Below are 20,957 nucleotides of genomic sequence, written 5' to 3'. Positions count from 1 at the left end.
ATGTAACTGTTCTGGTGTGTTCCTGCATAGAAAAATACTTTTAAGTACAAAATTCTTAATAATAAGTCGCTGTTTTTTCTTGAAAAATCACTCAAACATACAATAAGAGGCAGAAAAAAATGAATTGAGACTAAAATTGTGCAAAAAGGGACTTCTTCACTGATGAGAGCTAGACACAAACATCTGGGCCTGTGCATGAACTTGAAGGTGGAGCTTCTAAACCTTGACAGAGAGGAGAAGCAGCAAGGCCTTTAGGAGTTTTACCTGAAGTCACTGTAGGGGTGAATTATCCAGAATCCGGCGGATTTAACGCGCTCCTGTTCCCGTTCCACCGCCTTCTCACTTCCAAACATCCTCAGAGAGAACTTGTTGACCCCTGGTTGAAGCATCGCTCCCAGTTGCCTATGTATGAATCCAGCTTGGTATAACCTCTCATCGTCCGGCAGAATTTGATCAATCCCCTCCAACTTTATGAAGGCTGACTGCTGGTCTGGAGAATCCTGCTGGGCGCCACCGCTGGCACCCTGGGCGCCCTGATCCGGCTGCTCGTCGCCGGCAGCTCCGGGAGGGCTCTCCTCGCTGGGGGTGACTTCCCCCTCGGTGATGAGGCGTCGCACCTCGGCCGAGTCCGAGTCGTGCGCGTGCCGACTCGTGATGGACGAGAGGCTGCCTCGAAATCTCCGGCAGTCTCCATTTGAGCTGGTTTTCATAGGTCTGCCGATGTCCGTCTCCATGATCACAGACTCCCCACTTTTGGTCTCCCCGATGCCTTTGCAGCTTCCCCCAGAGGTCGGTGACGGCAGAGGCTTCATCCTGATGCTCTTCCTCCGGGTGTCCTTGTCTGCGTCTTCTCCTTCGCCCATTATTGACGCCTTCTGTCCAATGTGCTGTGGCAAACTGTACAGCCTTTTACGCATGGAGGAGTGCAACCTGTCCATTATGACATTGAGGTACAGAGGAGAAAATTAAAGAAATCCAGATTCCTAGGCTGTAATGTGACGATTATTGCCGCCGGCTTTGCGCTCCGTATCTGTTTGTGAGCGCGACCAGTCCTGGTGCTAATCTGAATCCCTGAGCCTGCTACACATGACATGAACCGCCGTGGCTCCGCTCAACCAGATGAGAGGCGCTCATTCATTGTCATAATGAGAATAGCTGACAGTTTGCATATGTCTTCACGCGCAGCCTGGGCGCTCCGCTTGGACACCGTTTCCTCGACGTGCATCTTTGTGCCTCTCATTCATTGCGCGCAAAAGTCAAAACAACTGCTTGAAAGTCACCTTAGCGTGACACGTGAGAGACGTGCCCACGAACGACGATATGGAACCCGTGGAAAGGTCATGCACGAAGAAGGATGAACCTCTCACCACATCTACCAGCAGCTGCCGTCACAAAAGGCGACACAATCACGTCAAAAAATGAAAAGAAAAAGAAAAACATACAGTAGATCATTCCAGGGACCGCTGACATCACGGATGCACAAAAGGAGCGTTTTGGTGGATTTTCTTGATTTTAATCTATTGGGTTGCCATAGAAGCGAGAAGTGCAAATAAGCTCAGCCCCTCTTGTTTAAAGGAGAATGATTTCCCCCCATTCTTAAAACACAACCCATTCTCTTAACTTAAGGCTACAGGTAGAGCCAACGGTGAATGCCTTCTGTGCGCTTCACCTGAAGACACCAGCAACGCTGCTGTTCTTTTGTGTTCCGCTGCGTAATTTGCGCACACTTTAAGATGGAGGGTCGTTGACAAGATCAGGCTTAATCCACAATCATTTTGGAAAAAAAAAAAAGTTTTCTACTGAATTTAAATCAGTTTTTGTGATTTCCTTGACCAAAAAATTAACATTTTGCAATTCATTGTGTTTTTTTGTCTATTGTTTTGTTAGAATTTAAGAATCTAATATGAGATGAATTCCCATCTTTAACGTCACTCCTTCAGGATAGAATTCAAAGAAGATCCCTTTTCTAAATGTGTTTATAAATAAATAATAAAGTAAAAAAATAATAATAAAACATTACCGCTTATAAAATCATGAAGGCTCCTGGCTGTTTCGGCACATTCAATTCAACAACAATATTATTTAATCCCAAAGAAACATTGGCAAAAAAGGATGAAGCAAACAATGTTTTTCAAAGATAATGGTTGGTGTGAATTTTAAGTGATGAGTAGCAAATGCTGGGACACATGAAAAAAAAAGAAGGGTTCTGTCAAATGTTGTATTAACAAAACAAAAGTATATCTACTTTCAGACTATTTTAAAAATGTAAGAGTTTAAATGTTGAACAAAAAAAACCCCATAAAAGCTGGAATGTTGGATTTGAGGCGTTTCTGATCACCCAGACATGTATATTGTAATTTGACAAATTCGGTCACATTCATGTCCACTAGAGGGCAGTAACGAGCTGGAGCATGTGGAAAGTTTAAACAAGGTTAAAAACAATGTTCGTGGATGTGTAACGAAAAGTTACCTCCGAGTTGGTTAAAGTAGAAAGGTGAAAATAAATAAATAAAATTACAAAAATAATAAATACAAATCGTTTTTTTAAAATTTATTTAAATGGGAATCCTTACCACAGAAGCAGGGGAGGGGGGACAACTGTGAGCCTCAAAAGTACATAAAATTTATTTGACCATATTAGATTTGATTAAAATCACTACATCGTCATAAAAATGTGAATACATATATTTAAGCAAAAAAAAAAAAAAAAACAACAATAAACAAAAAGAAAAAAATGTGAATGGAGCTGAACAACCCACCCCTCTGATGTTTGAGATGCTGCGATCCAGGTTTGTGCTGTTGACTGTCAGCAGTTGTCTGTTCTAGAAAAACTGAGCCTCAAATTCCCGGATTGTCCTGGAAAATGTCTGTGAGCCAAACCTGGAATTTAAAGCGTTATGGGCGCTTCATCCCATGCTCCGGAAAGAACAAAAAGGCACAAAAACCCTGGAAGGTATAGACATTTCAGTACATTTAGCTAACACTTAAAACTTCATGTTTAAGCTAACACTTAAAACTTCATGTTTAAGCTAACACTTAAAACTTCATGTTTAAGCTAACACTTAAAACTTCATGTTTAAGCTAACACTTAAAACTTCATGTTTAAGCTAACACTTAAAACTTCATGTTTAAGCTAACACTTAAAACTTCATGTTTAAGCTAACACTTAAAACTTCATGTTTAAGCTAAAACTTAAAACTTCATGTTTAAGCTAACACTCAAAACTTCATGTTTAAGCTAACACTCAAAACTTCATGTTTAAGCTAACACTTAAAACTTCATGTTTAAGCTAACATTTAAAACTTCATGTTTAAGCTAACACTTAAAACTTCATGTTTAAGCTAACACTTAAAACTTCATGATTAAGCTAACACTCAAAACTTCATGTTTAAGCTAACACTTAAAACTTCATGTTTAAGCTAATACTTAAAACTTCATGTTTAAGCTGATAGATAGATAGATAGATAGATAGATAGATAGATAGATAGATAGATAGATAGATAGATAGATAGATAGATAGATAGATAGATAGATAGATAGATAGATAGATAGATAGATAGATAGATAGATAGATAGATTTTAACATTTAAATGATGTTCATGTTTTGATCAATGTTCTTTTTGGCCAAAGCTTCATGGGAATAGGGTAATAATATGTGATTGAAATCTGTTTCTTACCTTTACATTTCTGAAATGAGCAGCAGAGCTTCGTTGGTTCCATTCATGTCAAATTGGCCAAACTTTTTCCCACCATTTGGAAGTGGGCAGAGCATGGACCCAATAGCTGTATGGGTGCCATGCCTGATGAAAATCCCTCAAATACATTTCCTAAAGTCACAGTTGAAAATGGCTAAATGCTGAGGTCAGAAGTAAACATTTGTGAACAACAGTTTGTTTTGATGCCAAGGAGGAGAATCACAGATGCAATATTTGTTTTGAGGTTGCAGCTCAAGAATAACAGAGAAATTCTGAAGGAAGGCAAATGAGCTGTGGGCAACTGGTGAGCTCAGGCTGGAGGTAGGGCTGTACCGAGGATCAGCTTTGAGCTCCTTGTTTCCTGTGGTGATGGACAGACTGACTGACAGTTGAGGTTAGACTGGAATCTCTGTGTCATGATGTTTGCAGATGACGTTGTGATCTGCAGTTAGTGCAGGGAGCAGGTGGAGGAACATCTCGAGAGGTGGTGGTTTGATATGGTAAGGAGAGGACCAAAGATCAGCCACAGCAGGAACTGGGTGTAAATGAGAGGAACCCAAGTGGAACTGTGAGGTTACAGGGTGCAGAGGAGAAGAAGATGGATGACTTGAAGTAGCTGATTAAAATGGGTGGAGGAAGGTTTTAGATGTGACAACAGTGTCAGGGAAGATTCAGATATAAAAAAGACAGTGGTGAAATCAGACATGTTAGTTTAGAGACAGTGGCTCTGAGAAAAGAGACTAGCTAGAGATGATGAAGATGGATAGGGTCATGCTGATAAAGATACAGATTTATGCAGATGATGTTGCCTTGAAGTTGAGTCATGGCATCTGAACTGAAACATTTCGCCACTCATCCTAGTATTAGTCTGCAAGACTTGAATGAACATATCAGAAGAATAGCACCTGTTAAATGTTTTAGAGATGATTGCAAAGAAGCCAGATGGAGATAATTTGGACCCAATCAGAGGAGAGATGGTGATTAAGTTAGTAAAAGGATGCTGAGGTTGGAGCCACCTGGAAAGAGAGGAAGACCCCCTCAATAAAAGATCTAGTCAAGGAGGAAATTAGAATGGTTGGTGTGAGTGAGAAAGATGCAGAGAATAGAGTTAGATGAAATCCCTGCACTGTGGCTGCCAAAAACTAAGAAAAAAAAAGAAAAATTGGCTTTTGATAAGTATATAAAGTATTCCCAAAGAATAATGTCACAAGAAAGAGCTAAACTTACTTTATGTGCTCATACTGTGTTTTTTAATAAAAATCCTTTGCTGGGTTATGGCAGATTAAAAAAAAAAGGAAATAAACTTCTCATGCAAATATCCACATCCATAGATACTAATAATGTGCTTCGATAATTAAAACTTAAGCACATGATTTATGCGTATGGTGTAAATGTCTTTTAGCATTTACAGTTACTTATCAATGATTAAAAAAATTGGCATCAAAATTTGGCAAATTGTGGAGGAGTTTATTACAGGCTTTATTACAATCGTAAAATTAATTTTTTATTCAAAATGTGGTTTCCAAACAGGATGATAAAAATTGCATAATTCCTCACATTACAATAGTGTGTCCTAACTGCCATTTGATTTGTGCATATAGATTTGAAACTGAGAAATCTTATGTACAATGTACAAAAAACAGATGAAAATCAGTAAATACATTAATCCAGCATGGATGACAGATGGTAAACATCTTCCTAAAAAATAGTGTTTTTAAAAAAAAAAGGTTTTTATTTAATTGGAAACTGAAGTTGCTGTTCCCCAAAATAAACTTTTTGTCTAAAAGACCATCTTTAAATGTATGTAGTTTAACCAACATGATAGTGAAATATGAAAGATACAAGCATGAAATGAGATTAGTAAGAACAGAAAATGTAGTTTAATTTTATGTTTGATTGGTTTTGATTGCTTGCTAATATCCAACATCAAGTATCATTATTGTAACATTATTGTTTTCCTCCTACTGTATGTGGGGAAGTTTTGTTCCTAAGCAGAGATTGAGAGGGCAATTTGGGAATTCATTAACTGCATCAAGCTCTAGATGGCAGCCTGGAGCGAGCACTGTCAAATCTTGTTTTCCAATTATGACAGACAAACATTAGCCATACAATAAACAAATGTGGGAATTCTCAAAAGGTGTTTTAAAATTTGTTCAAACGTCTTTACAAGATACGAAAGCATTTTTTTAAGTTTTTTTTTTTTAACTTTATTATACCTAACCTTACCAATCTCTCCTGTTGACATGACATGCTTGCTGCATTATTATCATCAACAGCTCTCACTCTTATATAACATTTAAAACCCTTTTAATTGAAATTGAATCCCATGACTATCTGATCCTTATGTTTTATATTTACTTTACAAATACCGGTATGAAGCTCAATGAGACGACTGTTGTTGTAATATTACGTTAAATAAATAAAATTGAAAATTGAATTGAATTTAAAATGAAATGCTTCTTAGAAAAAAAATCTTACTTTTTATTTCGTTTTCTAGATTTTTGAGGACAAGAATGGCAAATCTAAAATATTCCTCACAATTCTGGAATCTGGACATTTACTGGTGACGCGAGGACAAGAAAGCTTGGTAAGGCCCCTGTTTTTCTCCCCGACATGGTTTGCTCCCAGTTCAAGATAAATTCTGTTAACGGTCTCAATGTTTGAAGGACTATGTTTGTTTCTATCAATTTGTTCACATTTGTTAAAAATAGTACATAGTTTGGTACAGTTTTGTTGTACTTTATGTTTAAACATTACTCTGTAAAATAACATTACAAGAAGTTGAAACATGGTTTGTCTTTTACTTTAAATTCAAGAAAATTGGTCTTAAGCTGCTGAACCACTTCTTCTGACACAAAATGTAAGATAAGCAGCCTTTTAATTATGATTATGCAATTTTTAGACAAAATTAGAAAAACTCTGTCGTTTTTTTAGGACATAGTTTCTACGGAGCAACAGATGTTTGTTAAAATTTGCCTCAGAGTTGTGGGAGGGACCGGTGGCGTAGAGCAACACCAACCCCACTTCCCATCACCCATCTGTTTACATGCTCTCCTGCTAACTTACAGTCCCTCGCAAACCCAGCCTAACATTACCAGTGTAACAAAAATGCTGAGTAATATTGGAGCTATCCAGCAGTACAATTATAGCAAAAAGCCAGATCGGACGAGGAGATTAAAGACGTACACGGATAGTCGTCTACAAGTATGCATCAGAATGGAGCGGAGGAGGAAACTTGTGGCACACCCAGCGTTTTTTCTACATCACACATATCATCTTTTTCCTACATTAGTTTTTTATCTGCTCCTGATTCACAATTATTTGGTTTAAAAAAAATACTTGGAAATGTAATTTAGATCATAATTTTCTTCAATCATCAGAAAAATGTCACAAGAACCAAATACCGGTACCCAAATTTCATTTGGTGGGTCTTGAATACTTTTGTTTTAATCTGAAATCACTAAACTAATAGTAAAAGCAACTGAGACTTTAAGAGATGGTGTTTCAGCTATTTTTAAGTTAAGAAATGTACAGTAAGTTGTTGTGTAATAAATAAAAAAATGTATTTATGGCTGCAGCAATGAATTTTCTACTCCGTTATTTGATTTAGCCTCAATAGGGTGTTGCCATTGAAAAAAAAGTCATTTAAATTTAAAAAATTAAAAGGAATGGTTAACACTTTAGTTCTTATTGTAAATGGGGTATGCTTTTTGTCAGCATTATATAGAACTAAAGAAAATGTTGCATTTTGAAGAAATGAAAGACATTAAACAAACAAAGCTTTTCCAGAAAAATGTATTTTTCTGTGCATTTCCACTGGAGTTGTAATCTTTTTATAGGAGTTAGACTCAAAGCAGACAAAACAGTTCATGCTTACGTATACAGAACAGAACAGGCCTTTTGTTGCACTGTGTGGTTTTAATTCTTCTACATTACTTCTCTCAGTCTTTGATTTACTTCTAACAACAGAGTGACACTCCAACTCTATGAGAAAATGACTTATTACAAGCAAGGTCTAGAAATCCTCTCTTCCTCATTTTAAAATGTGACTGTTCTACTTTTCCTTATATTTGTTCCAGTAAGTTTTTATTTTTTTTGTTTCTGACCTGCAGACAAAAGAAATTCTAAAGTCTGATTAATAGTGTTCTGGCACAGGACACAGCCATCTCGCTGTGCCAGGCTGGCAAAGTCAGACATATATTGGGGTCAGACTAAGAAGAGCTTTCGCTATGGTTGATGGACTAGTCTATTAAAGACTGCTGCAGTGAATCCTCAGGAGTTTGTAGCACCAGGAGACCACGTCTGCAGGCTTTCACATAGTCTGGAAGAAACTTTTTCTACATTTGTGTGAATATATTTGCAATCGAAGAGATAACTGAGGGACAAATGAGTCATATAGTGTATGGCTGCTTTGACTAACCTAGAAAATCTAAAAAGTACATCTTTCCACTTGAAGGTAAAATTGAATTGTATATTTTGTTTAGAGTTCTAGATTGTAACAGAAGTCCTTTAAAGTTAGCTTTAAAAAAAAGCAGCTCTGAATCTTGTTTTAATATAATTAATTTAATTTTTTTTAAAAATACATATTCCATAGTTTTCCTAGTTTAGAATGAGGTGGTGGTGCTGTTTGATCAGGAGCTCGCCTTTACTTAAACCTTAAATGTACCTTCCTCAAGCAAAGATTTTCCTAATAAACTATTTTGGGTGCAGGAAGTAGCTCTCATGACAACTCAGAGTAGTTTTCCTGCTCTGTCTCCATTCATTCATTGCCAGAGCCTAACCTGGATACTGCACAGGTACACCCTGGACAGGAACAATGAACAATTCACCTGTGAAGCATGTCTTTGGACTGTGGGAGGAAGCCAGGAAAAACCCACGCGTGGAGAACATGGGAGAACAGACTCCAGCCCTGTCTCCATTTACAGAAATGTCAACTGCTGTCAAACAAACATGTGTATTCTGGGATTCAGAAAAGCCTACCAAAAACGTCTTCAGACAAATATTGAACTGCAAACTTTTTTCTGTCTTTGCTCAAAAAATATACATTATGTTTTTTAGTCTTGAGAGTACTTCAGTTAAAGACCTGGACCTCATGTTAAAGGAACTTGCCTTTCCTGCTGCTGGATCAGTTACCAAGCTAAAGAAATGGCAGATTGGTTGGAAAACATATTGGACACCAGCCCTCGAGGCCCAGAGTTTGACACCTGTCATTTATGTTTTTTTTAATATAATTAGACATAAATTCAGAAATGAAGGGGTTAAGATAAAGAACTTTTTTTTTTTAATCAAGCCTTTATTCTATCTGTACCACAGACTTTCTGCAAACTTACAGGTCTGATTTTTTTAGTTTCCTCAAAAATGTTTCACTCAAATGCCGGCAGTGTAATTATGACATCAGTTTAGAGCAGCTCCTTCCATGCAGTACAGTGAAATCATCTAAGTTGTTACAATGGCATATTTTTTTAGTCAAAACAAATGTTTTTGTGGGGAATTGGAACAGTTTCAATAAATGACTTGTGAACCAGCTCCGACTGTGTGAAAGAGAGACCCCTACAGGCCGCTGTTGGAACTTTTACACATGTATAGTAATGCCTAACTAGTGCTTTTCTTATTTGTTTTTCTGTAAACTATTCTTTTTCCTTCTCAGGTTCACAACATATTTAGTATTTAAACACGTTGTATAACGAAAATGGGTGCTTTTATTTTCTCATGCTGTTCTTTTTATTTTTGTGATGGTTTTCTCTTTGCTTTTCAGGAAACTATTCCTTTGCTTAGTGGCTGCGATTGTCTCAAAGTGCAGCAAAAGTCGGATAACTTGATGTTTCAAATGACTGTCAAGGTGAGCCATAAAGTACTCTGTGTCCTGGCATCTACCCTTGTTTGTTTTTATCTCTGTCAAATTCACCTCAAGGTCACGATTATGCTGTTTTTTTTTGGGGGGGGGGAGCAAATAAAGAATCTTAGAGTTTTTCTTTTTTTTGGGGGGTGGGGGTAGTTATTGTTCCGATGTATAAGTCTGTTTGTCCTCCAAAACGTCTTGCAGAACATGATGATTACCTTAAGGAAAAGTAAAAATAACCTGTTTTTTGTCACTCTGGTTGAATCACAGAGACTGCACACACTGTGTGTGTATTTTTACCACATTTACAGGGAGTGAGCCGCATGCTGAGGATGCAGTTTGATGGAAGAGACAGGGCGGAGGCCATGAGTGAGTGTTCCAGCGCCGCTGAAGAACTGAAGAAGTACCTTTCTGTCACCACTCTGGATGATCCCGCAGTACATCCAAATCAGCCCCCTGCTGACACTCCTGCACCAGCAACACAGGTTCCACATCAGTTTACTATGAAGCCATCCAAACCTGCAGCACCTTTCTGTACATTTAAAACAACGTGGAGCTAAAAAAAACACAAAAAAATGTTTGACATGGGTACTTACATCCGGTTTATGTGAATATTTAATGAGATTGGGTACACATAAATAAAAATGCAACTACTCAGTTAATAATAAAAACATCTTGATTTTTTATATCCTCAGTGCACTGGTCTATGTCATCAGCTGTGCCCCTTTAGCATCACTAGATGGTGCTGTTTACAATCCGGTTGATGAAGAAAATGTCTTCCGGTCATGTTGGTGGAAAAATGGTTAGAAGTTCATTTTATTTGCCTCTCAGTTAAGCTCATCAAAAAGAACAATTGATCATAAAACATGTAAAGAGTAACAAACAAATTGACTAAAAACTTTGAGGAAGCAGGCCCTATATGAGTGGCACTTAAAATGTTTTAATGATGCCTTTGATAAAAGAGGGAAATTGAGATGGAAATAAATGGATAAGTGGTTAAATCCATATCTTATCCATGCATCAATTTTGACAAGTCGGGGACAATCCAAACCAGTTTTCTCCACTGGAGCTGCAGCTCTGAAAGTAGCAAGGAAGACCTGCTGCAATGAGATGAAGCTTTGCAGAGAAGTAGGCCCCACAGCAGAGCTTACAGGAGCCAAAGATCCTGCAGGAGAACTGCAACCATTTGCCAGGCTTCTACACAAAAGGGTCAGAGCAGTCAGGGAGTCTGGAGTCAGATTCCACATCTGTCAGTTACGCTTTATAATCTCCTGTTTGGGTCTCCTATTCTTAGATTAACATCACAGCTGGAGACAGTGGACTCAGATAAACAGACAAACATGTCCTGCTTTCAAGCTACATACTTAAAGGTGAATGTAGAATGGAAACAGAGTGCATAGTTCAGTGTATATGGAAATAGATAAACAGGTTATCCAAGTGCAGAAAGGAAAAAGTTGTGATTCTTTACATTTACTCTGGTTTTTTTGTTTTTTTTTTTACGTCCAGAAGCCTTAGATATGATCTAGTTTGTCTGATACGTTAAATGCACAACATGAAGTTTCAAGACAGACAGAAAAATAAATAAAATGTCCTCCTGTAACATCGTCAGCAGAAGCAAGAGAAGACGTGCATGAAGATATTTGAGCAGTGAACCTGCATTCAGCTCTTCAGGGTGTCACAGTGGTAAACATGAAAGTCCGGTGCCACACTGGACCTGGCCTTAAGTCTGAATTTGACCTTTGAGACATGAGCATTGAAAAAACTCTTAGTAAAGATGAAAGCACTTTGAGGCGTGGACATTTATTAATTAGAAATGACGATATTGATTGGTCTATTTTTACTCTGTAGTGCCATGGCTTGTTTGTAAATGTTCCTTCTTATTCTTTTGATCAAGTTGATAGGTGAGGAAAAGTCTCTGGAGGCGGACATTATGGAAGGATCTTTGCCCATTCAGCATCTTGCTAAGGTATAGTTGTTGAAATATTTGCATCTGACGATACAACAGATAAAACAAATACTAGTTGAAATGTTACATTTCCTTGTAAATGGGGTCTTAAAGTCCCACTCTGATCATCTTTTGATCTGAAAAGTTCTGTATAAATTCATCTCCAAGTTGTGGGCGGGACTGTTGGCGCAGAGCATTTTTTCATCTGCTCCTGATTCACATTTGAATAAAGAAATACGTAGAAGTACAATTTTAATCTTAATTTTCCTAATCAATGTCCTTCATCATCAGGAAAAAAAATGTTAAAAACACAATTTTTATCAGAGAGGGTCTTTAAAACACTGAGACAAAGATCCGCACTGAAATATGGAGAACGACTTTTCTTTTTGTCTTTCTCACTGAAATGCATCTTCCCCAGATGTCAAAAATTAGATTAACAATAAAACAATAATTGTGAATAATTCCACTTCTGGTTGAATTCAAATGCAGCACAGCAGATGGAGCTTCACTAAAGTTTGTGTACTAGATAATTGCTGTAATTATTTAATGGATGTTTGGTTCGGTGGTTAAAAAACACATCTGTTGTTTTGTTAAATCCTAAAACGCACGAGAGTATTTCTGATTACCTTTAAATAATCTATGTGCCGCGTGAACTTTTCTGTTCTTCCCATCACATGTGAGTGTTTTTATTGTTTCTTTATGAGACACTTGGCTTTCGTTTTAGCTTAAATAAATTATGAAGGCTAATTTAAGTCACTTGATTCCATTTTTATAATTGAATCAAATCCCGCAGCACTTCTTGGGAAAGGCTTCCTTGACGCTCCCTCAGATGCATTCCCACACCCGTTTGGCAGAGAGCGACCTGGAGCCGTTGCTGCGTCTTTGTCTGCTGGATCCCAGCTTTCCTGCGTTTGTGGAGAAGGTGGAGGCGCAGCTGCAGAAACTCCTTGAAGAGTGAAGAATGTCAGAAACAGATTTCGTTTTCCTGCTGCTGCTGTTGTCATATCAGTTTTCAAAGAGAATGTGTTAAAAAAAACAAAAAACAATGAAAAGCAAAATAAAAATGATTTTGAAAATCAACAAACAAGGCGGTGATTTTTATTTTTTTTACATTTTTATTAAGAAAAAAATATTGGTCTCACTCGTATGTTTATCGTGGCTATATACTCTGGTCCCTTTGATCCCGACCCGGTCCATTTCCAACACACATGAATACATTTAATTGAAAAGAGGAGTCATGCAGCTACAGCAGTGAATGTTGCTATGCCAGCGTCCAAGTGATCCCACAATATTAAAGCTTCACTGAGTAAAACAAACTGCCCTCCATATATCTATTTAATAATACATATTGCATAGGATTATAGCCATGCTATACAGCTAGAGAAAAAACTAAAGTACTAAATAAAAATCCATGTCATTGGGGAAATATATATAAATAAATAAAAAACATTTACAGATTTTCTATCATTTGAAGACTCACACTCCAACACATACAAGACACCTAAGTTACTCTGGAAACAAAATAGAAATAATACACATATCCTTTTTGTTAAGATAGTTAAGCACACAGTAATCATGTTCTGTAAGTATTCTCTTTAAAATTGAAATACTGCCAAAGTCACTGAAGCCCTTGCTTCACAATGAAAGTTCTGGTAGAAGTAGGCCTCCTGTCACAAATCAAACAATGGTATGCTGTACAATTTCAAAACAATAGAAACCATATATATATATATATATATATATATATATATATATATATATATATGATTGGGATGACTATAAAAACAGGTATTCTCGGATGCAAAAAAGCCTTGTCAGGGATAACAACAGAAAATCCTATTCTGAGTATCCTATTGCGTAATTATCTTGCATGCATTGTACATGATATGTAATACAAAAGGGAGATCACCCCATTTGAGGACATGATAAAATGAATAGAGGAGACATCAACAGCACATTAAAAATGTGAACACCCTCTTGGTGGTTTCAGTCATGACTTGTCATCCTGAAATCTCCACGTAAGACTGAATAAGGCATGCTTAAGACAGCCATTTATGTTCTTTTTCTTGCCAGTGGTATGCTGATATTGTTTCTCATAAAATGAGACAAGATGTGCTTTTTTTCCCCTCAGAACAGCCTGGAGCTCCATCATCCTCTGATACTTTCATGTAGTCAAAAAAATGCAGTTTAGTCATCATATCTGTAGAGAAAAAATCAAAAGAAAAGCGTGACTACGGATTATCTTCACAATCGCTTCTATTTTTAGGTCCCGTCCCCATACAACAAGTCCTACCTGAATGGATTGCCTATTTTGGATTTCTCTGGCGAATGTTTTTGTCTTTGTGATTGTTTGTTGAGTTCGTCTTCCTGGGAGAGAAGCAGTAATGAAAAGGTGATTGAAAATAGCAAATAATAATAATAATCATCAGAATTTTCATGTAAACTGTGGAGCGGAGCACAGTTTATTGGGCTTACATCGGTCCAGCTGGTTCATCATCTTTGGCGTGGGGGAAAAAAGATAAAAAACAAACAGAATTTAAACATTTAAAGGGAAAAACACACACAAGAAAATAGGCAATTTGCATGTTTCAGCATTTTTACTTCCTTTTCACTTACTACACTGGAAAAATCAGCTATCAAAAGATGTTGACATGTAAAACTACACAGACCTAACCTAAACATTTATTGCTAAAAGGGCTGAAACATGAGCAAATGTTGAATTCTCTAAGCTTTGGAACTAAACATTGGACAAACTTCATCTCACATGCCAGATGAATCTTATGGGGTTTCTGTTTATTTGTAAATGAGCATATGTGTAGGAGTGTTACAGATGGCTCGCATAAAACCATCTTTTAATTAAACATTGGGATTTTAAGAACTGATGGTTAAAAGATGTGGTCAATCTGAAAATTTTGTATCTTCAGACAATGATACTTAAATTACATTTGCAGTTGTGACAGTGGTGGAAGTGCATATATTTAATGAAGCAGTTTAAGATGCAGGAAAATCAGGTGATGCGTATTGTTCTGTGAGGAAAAAGTCCTGGAGGCGTGCATGGGGTCAGCAGCGTTTTGCAAACAGAGGAAATGTGTCATCAGGTAAGTAAAGGTCAAAGTGAGACATTTTCCATGCATGTAGTATCTTAGGATGAGCATATTAACAGCATTCAATGGGATAAAAGTGGAGCAGAATATATGATGCTAAAGCAATACATGGTTATATGAGGAGAAGGTAGACCTGTCAGCATTTTGCAAAAGTCAAGTTTTACCCTCAGATTTTAATATAATACAGGAATTCAAATGTGCTTATTTTGCCTTTTTTTTTAAGATCGTCCATATGAATGCAAATTTCCCAGCTAAAAATCTGTCCTAGTTTTTTCTTGTTGTGATTCATCAAAACATTTCATTTTTGCAACTGATTTAGAAACAGAAAAACTGTCAGCTGCTGCAGCAGGGCTTTCAAATTTGGAGGGAAAATGTGTTTCAACACCACTAAGCCACCAAAAGACCAGAATTTATGATGCACGCAAACAGGGGCCAAAACCTCAGGGAACAGAGGATGCTAAAAAGAGATTTCAGAGTGGATGTGGCGCTTGAGCTGGGAGTCCTCAATCCTGATTTGACTGGCATAAAGACTGCAGACATAATCTACCTAAATCGCTTCTTTTTTTCCTTTTTTTTTGGTAGATAAAACTACACTGGAGATATGCAGGGAGCAGAATCGGGCTGTTCAGTTGGTATTTTATCAAATGTCAAAGATGATATATTTTCTTTTCTTTTGATTATAAATCAAAGATTCAGGAATCTTTCAGGAATCAAAGATTGCCCTGCGGCCATGGGTGTTCTCTTCATCATTGAATACATTTACAAAATCAAAATACAAAGCAGCACAGCTGCCCCATTAAAATAACTCACCGCCATGCACAACAGCTGGAAGACTGAACTTACTCCAGTCTCCTCTTACCCAAGCTAAATTTTACACTTTTATTCTATTTTATGTACTCATACTCTATACTAAAATATGCTTCTTTAATTCCCTTTTTTCCATGTGTTTTTCTTGTAAACATTATTTCTCGTTCTCACACAGCAGACAGGTGATGACTAGCGATTTATTCATATTTTAACAGAATCCAGCCTAAAATTCATTAATGATTCACAGACAGCTCTTTCAGTGTCAATACTAATTGTAATATCTGCTTATAAAAAAATAATTTTAGCATATAGAGAGTAATTTATGCAACCCAAAATGTCCTTTCGCTGTTTCTTTGTGAAATAGAACCATATGTCTGCAATTTCTTTTTTAGTGTGGCCAACACCAGTCTATATGTTTTTTTAAAAAAATTATTTGTCTGAATTAAATTATTATATATCTTTTACAGAACGATTTGTGTATGTTTAATCTGTTTTAATGTCATAAAGTTCTTTTTACAATCTTTATGCTTTGTGGTTGTTTGTGCTTAAAAACGTCCACACTTTAGATGAGGTGCTGCAAAACAATTAATAAACTATTAACAAAGTTAATAAATACATTTGTAAAGCTTATAAGCAGTTTAGTAATATGGATTTAGAAGACAATGGTCTGACTTTAGATGTTAATAAATCTTATTAACACTTTCAGGTATTTGCAAGACATCTATAATGCTAGTAAATATCGTACTAGCATCTGACACATTAATAAAGCCTATTAATTTGTTGAGTTAGTTAATAAAACTTATTAAGCTTATGAACACTTAGGCTTGTGTCAGGCATCTATAATGCTAATAAATGTCTTACTAGAACCCCAAACAATAATAATGCTTCTTAATTTGTTAACAAAGGTTGTTAATAAATCTTATTAAGCTTATTAACACTGACACATTTGTTAGGCACCTATAATATCAGTAAATGCATCATTAACATCTTAAAAACACCCAAATAATAATGCTTGTAAATGTGTTAACTAAGTAATTTCATAAACCTTATTAGACTTATTGTACTAATAAATGTCTTACTAACACCCTATAAATTCATTTATAATGCTTGTAAATGTGTTAACAAAGCTTGTTAAGGAATCTTAATATAAAGTGTTACCGAAACTACAATGGCAGATTAGTTGGTAACCATGCAGAGGGCCGATGGAGTTTGACATCTGCTCTCTAAAATTTAAAGCAATTAGAGTGTGTATTTAGTACATTTTTGGGAGATAAACTAATATTAACTATAAAAATTAAAACCAAAACTGACCCAAAAATCTTCACCCACTGCTAAGTATTGCTGTTTTTATACGATGTGCTTTTGATAAATTGATCAATAGTGTTAATATAATAGAATATATGAGTATAATTACAAATAAAGTCATGTTTTTGTTGCTTTAAAAACAATTATTAAAGGGAATAGATGTATTTTGAAGTGAAAAACACCTATGGAATCTTGCAGCTCACTAAGCTGCCCTTGAGCCAACTACAAAACATGGAATCAAAAGTCAAAGTATATGGCCATGGCACTGCAGACTGATTATTTAGAATAGACTTTTGACTACTTGGAAACTTTTGTGAAAGTCAAAATTGTGAAGCTTTTGCACAGTTTCAATAAGTAATATCCGCCTCATATTCAGGAATGCTGGGTTGATTCTTCACTCCACACGTCTTCACTCCGAGCCAATGGCTGAAGTGCTCACAATTCGAGCCTTTAAATTCATTGAAGTTTGTTTATTCGCATTTCGCCGCCCCACCTCCACCCCGCTTTCCTCCTTTGACTCAGTCTGACCCTAACCACCATCAGCATCTGGGCTCTGGGGTCTCTTGGCTTGGTCAGAGGTCATCACAAGCATGCAAGAAAATGGGCTATTTATGCTCAATTCCTGTTTCACTATTTAATCTTTTAATCACACTTTCAAGATCTCCCTATTGAAATGGAGTCCTGAGTTTCAATCACAGGTGGAAAAGTCCAAAAGCTAAAATTCAAAGATTTCCTGCTGTGAAGAGGAACCCATTGCTGCTGAAAAATGGGGGCACACTGTTTTTACTTTCACCCTTTCTGCCTTTGTCTTTGATTTGTCAAACCAAAACGGCTTAATGTGTGTTTAACGTGTTTGCCCGACAGTGAAACCATCTGAAGGTTGTGGTGTCATTTTATTTACAACCTAAAAACGTTCCTTGTAACTAAAATAAAATGTGTCTAATGATCATAAATGATTGAAGAATGTTAACCCGACTGAGTGGGAATTGCTTGAAATATGGAACTGTGATGGAACTTTTTGATTTACAACAATCTGATACATAGATGCATTTCCTCGGCTGTCAGGTGGAATTAGCTGATATTTTCCACTGTGCGGTCAGCTGACTGTGCCGACTGATCAAAAAAGACAGAGAGTCTTGTGAAGAAAAATAGAAGAGAATAGTGCTCATGGGGATTTCCTGTGAACCTCCTTCAATGAAAAGCAGCAACATTCCGTGTAAAGGCCTGGAAGTCTTTCCTCTATATGCTCATGAATTCGTTGCTCATCAGGTTTGCTTGCAGCGTCAATAATGGAGGGGGGGGGGGGGGTTTGAACTGTGTCACTCATTTTAGATGAGAAGTAAAAACACAGTCACGACCTTTGAGAGGAAACAGGGTTATCTAAAGTGACAGCAGATTGAAAAGCTCTGGTTTTGGTTGGAACACCTTTGATTTCATTGAACTTTAAAGGGATGCTGGTTGGATATGGATATTTAGTTTGATATAATTGTGTTGAAAGTTGTCATGACACTGCAGAAACCGATGTTTTTAAACTATAAAAATAAAATACATTTGGAAGTAAAATGTAGAAAAACAACAAAATTAGCTGATTAACTCAGGGGTCTGCAACCTGAGGCTCCGTACATGCAGTTCTTTTAATCCTTCATTGAAGCTTTTATTGGCCTAACGAAAATGCTAACAATTAAAAAAATATGATGGGTTTGTAGTTTTGGTTCAATTTTTTTAGTTAATTACATGTGTTTTATTTATGTTCTGATTTTTAACGTGTCAGACAACTGTGGAAAAATGTAGTAAAAGATTGAATGAACTGTCATGAAAATAAAGCTTCTGTTCTGATCTTCTGCTTCACAACAGAGTCCAGTTGCTGTTAAGATGCAAATTTGAAAGTAAATTTGGATTTACATGTATAGATTAAAAATAAAATTCTATACAAAAGATGCCATGTATGTACTCTGTAGTAAAAAGATTTGACACAGGGTGTATTTTGTGTTCTTTAATTTAATTTCATTATTGTGAATAATTAAAAGCTACATTTAAATGACTTAATGGCCACAAAAATATAAATAAAGTGTAATTTTCTTAACAATAAAGGGGGACTTTGCAGCTCTCGCTGGATATTGGTCAGTAAGAAACTGGAACAAACAGCTTTTATAGAGTTAAAGCTTGCAGACCAATGAATGGAGGTCATTATTTTAAATAAAAATGTTAGTTTATACTGAAAGCAATTCCTTCAAAAATTATGAGGGTTTAGGAAAAACTGCAGGCTAACATAGAACACATTACCATAACCATGCATGATCTCTCACTTACCACCCATTTAGATTATGTTGCCATTTGGAAAGACCAGAAAAAGAAAAAAAAGCAGCAACCAAGTAAGAAACACAAAAAGAGTGAAACTGTCAAAGGTTTGTATGAGTCTGGTAACCTCATTATTACCATCACACCTCTTTGTCACTGTCCTTTCAACACTGCCAATGTGTTAAATATGGTCCATTTTTAAGGGCACTCTGTTACCTAACATGCTTCTAAATGTCATGTTTGTAATACACAGCTTCCATGTGACCATGCACATCTGTGCCTTTTTTGTTACACCTGTCAAAAGCGGTAAGCCAAACACCTTGATAGGCAGGTAAACACAGCAAATATCCTCTGACAGCAAATGCAGCCTTGCTGCTCAAAGTGTCTGCATCTTACCATTTTTAAAACATCAAGATTCGTCAAGCAAAAGTTAGTACCCCCTGTTGTGATTTTTTTTAGCATCAATGCACATCAATCTGGTTAGCCTACAGGTATAACTTTCAAACAATTGATTTGAATATGGATGAAAAATGTGATAAAAATTCTCAAGAGGAGTGCTAAGTCTCCTGAGGTGGAAGTCTCAGCCAGCTCTGCCCCAGCATCGGACTTGGTAATGTTCTGAGCATTGACTGTTTATGAGAACTGGACTGAGTGACTCTTAAATAGAAAGTGCCCACTGGTCTCAAAAAGCCAAAAAAATCTCATTGACTTCTATAGAGAAAATAAACAGCTTTTACTTAGTCTTTAGATTTGTCAGAATAATCATTCTACTCCTCTACCTGTAGGGGCGGCCGTGGTAGAACAGACAACCTCTGATCATAAGATTGCAGGTTTGATTTCCACTTTGCCCGCCCATATGTCAAAGTGTCCTTAAGACACTGAACCCCACCTTGCCTCTGGTGGAAGGTCGGCGCCAGTGTTCGGCAGCGGATCTGCCACCAGTGTGTGAACGGGTAAATGGGACTGTGCCTGCAAAGTACCTTGGGCCTTCGAGGATGGTAGAAAAGCGCTATACAAGAATATTTACCATTTTTAACAAGTACTTGCTAATCCTGATTTTATTTTCATGACATTTTTGCTGTAGTGCCAGTTAATCAAGTTATGAACTGACCAATCAGACATCTCAGTAAAGGTATGTGGCGGCTGCTGGCCCCCACACCTAATGTTCAGCGGTAGAGGTGTGGACTTTCAACAAGCTAACTCCTGATTGTTGAAAGTGGTTGGCAAAGAAACGTTGGCTTAGACCGACTTGAACCAATCAATGCCTACTTACTCGGTAAAGCCAAAGTCTTCTGGAACAGTAAGAGCAAAGGGAAGTTGTTTGGTCTTTGTTACCAACATATAAACCAAACTCTACCCCCCCCCCCCCCCCCCCCCCCCAGCAGATGCGCTTTATAACTACAGTAAAGCACAGAGGTGGTTATATGATGATTTTGAGCTTGCACAGAGCATCTACAATCATTTACCTCGAAGGGATGTGAGGCCATTTATCTGAGGTATGTAATAGGATAGTGATTTGAAGAACAGCAGCAAACAACTGAGAAAAAGCTCTAACACTGTAAAGAAAAAGTCTGGACCTGACCCCAGCTGTAAAGCTGTCATGGGGGATGACAAAAACATAAACTTGTAAAAGTGATTTCAGGTCATCCATAACCTCCCTGAGTCATCAGTCTGAAGTGATCATTCAGGGGAAGGGCGTTGGTTAAAACCTAAAAGCTGATGTATGAACTCTGCTGTGGTTTTGTAAACAAACAAAGCTTTGTTGGAGTTCAGACGTCCTTCAGTCTCTATGTGAGCGACTGACAGACGCTCACAAAAGGGAAACGTGTCAGGCATGGAGCATTTTTGTTCTAAAAAGCTTTCTCAGCACTGAACTGCTCTAAAATGAGCATAATTCAGGTTTATCAGAAGGTAGATCCACAAGCTACTGACTTACGGGTTACTTAGTATTGTTTGTCTTTTTT

General features: G+C 37.0%; 3 protein-coding genes across 8 annotated transcripts in view; 1 reads left to right on the top strand and 2 right to left on the bottom strand.

The window, feature by feature from the left end:
- The window catches only part of hcn4 (hyperpolarization activated cyclic nucleotide-gated potassium channel 4), a 93,891-nt gene extending 90,097 nt beyond the window's left edge, over positions 1–3,794 (bottom strand). The window contains exon 1 of one of the 4 annotated variants that reach the window (XM_078944619.1): positions 3,678–3,794. Coding sequence is in view for 2 of the 4 variants with exons in the window: in XM_023950458.2 (XP_023806226.2) it covers positions 265–938 (674 nt within the window). In the remaining 2 variants the exon portion in view is untranslated. Of the gene's footprint in view, positions 1–264; positions 1,868–2,759; positions 2,947–3,677 lie in introns of those variants that run through there. The other 3 variants (XM_078944618.1, XM_023950458.2, XM_078944617.1) reach the window with 3 other exon arrangements.
- On the top strand, positions 2,813–12,566 carry rec114 (REC114 meiotic recombination protein). Of its 3 annotated transcripts, none has more exons than XM_078944625.1 (7): positions 2,813–2,953; positions 4,125–4,195; positions 6,193–6,282; positions 9,451–9,534; positions 9,846–10,019; positions 11,429–11,500; positions 12,273–12,566. In XM_078944625.1, exons 2-7 carry the CDS (start codon positions 4,193–4,195, stop codon positions 12,435–12,437), a joined length of 588 nt encoding a protein of 195 aa, XP_078800751.1. In that variant the 5' UTR covers positions 2,813–2,953; positions 4,125–4,192; the 3' UTR covers positions 12,438–12,566. The 3 variants fall into 3 exon arrangements, with proteins under 3 accessions (XP_078800751.1, XP_023809402.1, XP_078800752.1); XM_078944626.1 differs by lacking the exon at positions 2,813–2,953 and adding an exon at positions 3,945–4,016; XM_023953634.2 differs by lacking the exon at positions 4,125–4,195 and having other exon boundaries at positions 2,820–2,953.
- Positions 12,567–12,574: 8 nt separating this feature from the next.
- The window catches only part of nptnb (neuroplastin b), a 36,016-nt gene continuing 27,633 nt past the window's right edge, over positions 12,575–20,957 (bottom strand). The window contains exons 7-9 of the mRNA XM_004067429.5: positions 13,955–13,976; positions 13,773–13,846; positions 12,575–13,679 (exon numbers count right to left, since the gene is read on the bottom strand). Of these exons, the coding sequence (XP_004067477.1) occupies positions 13,786–13,846; positions 13,955–13,976 (83 nt within the window). The 3' untranslated portion in view covers positions 12,575–13,679; positions 13,773–13,785. The remainder of the gene's footprint in view (positions 13,680–13,772; positions 13,847–13,954; positions 13,977–20,957) is intronic.

Source organism: Oryzias latipes, chromosome 3 (genome assembly GCF_053564925.1).
Source record: "Oryzias latipes strain Hd-rR chromosome 3, Olatipes_Hd-rR_3.1".
Lineage (NCBI taxonomy): Eukaryota > Metazoa > Chordata > Actinopteri > Beloniformes > Adrianichthyidae > Oryzias > Oryzias latipes.
Note: the sequence above shows the minus strand (reverse complement) of the source record. Positions and strands in the feature narration are given on the sequence as shown.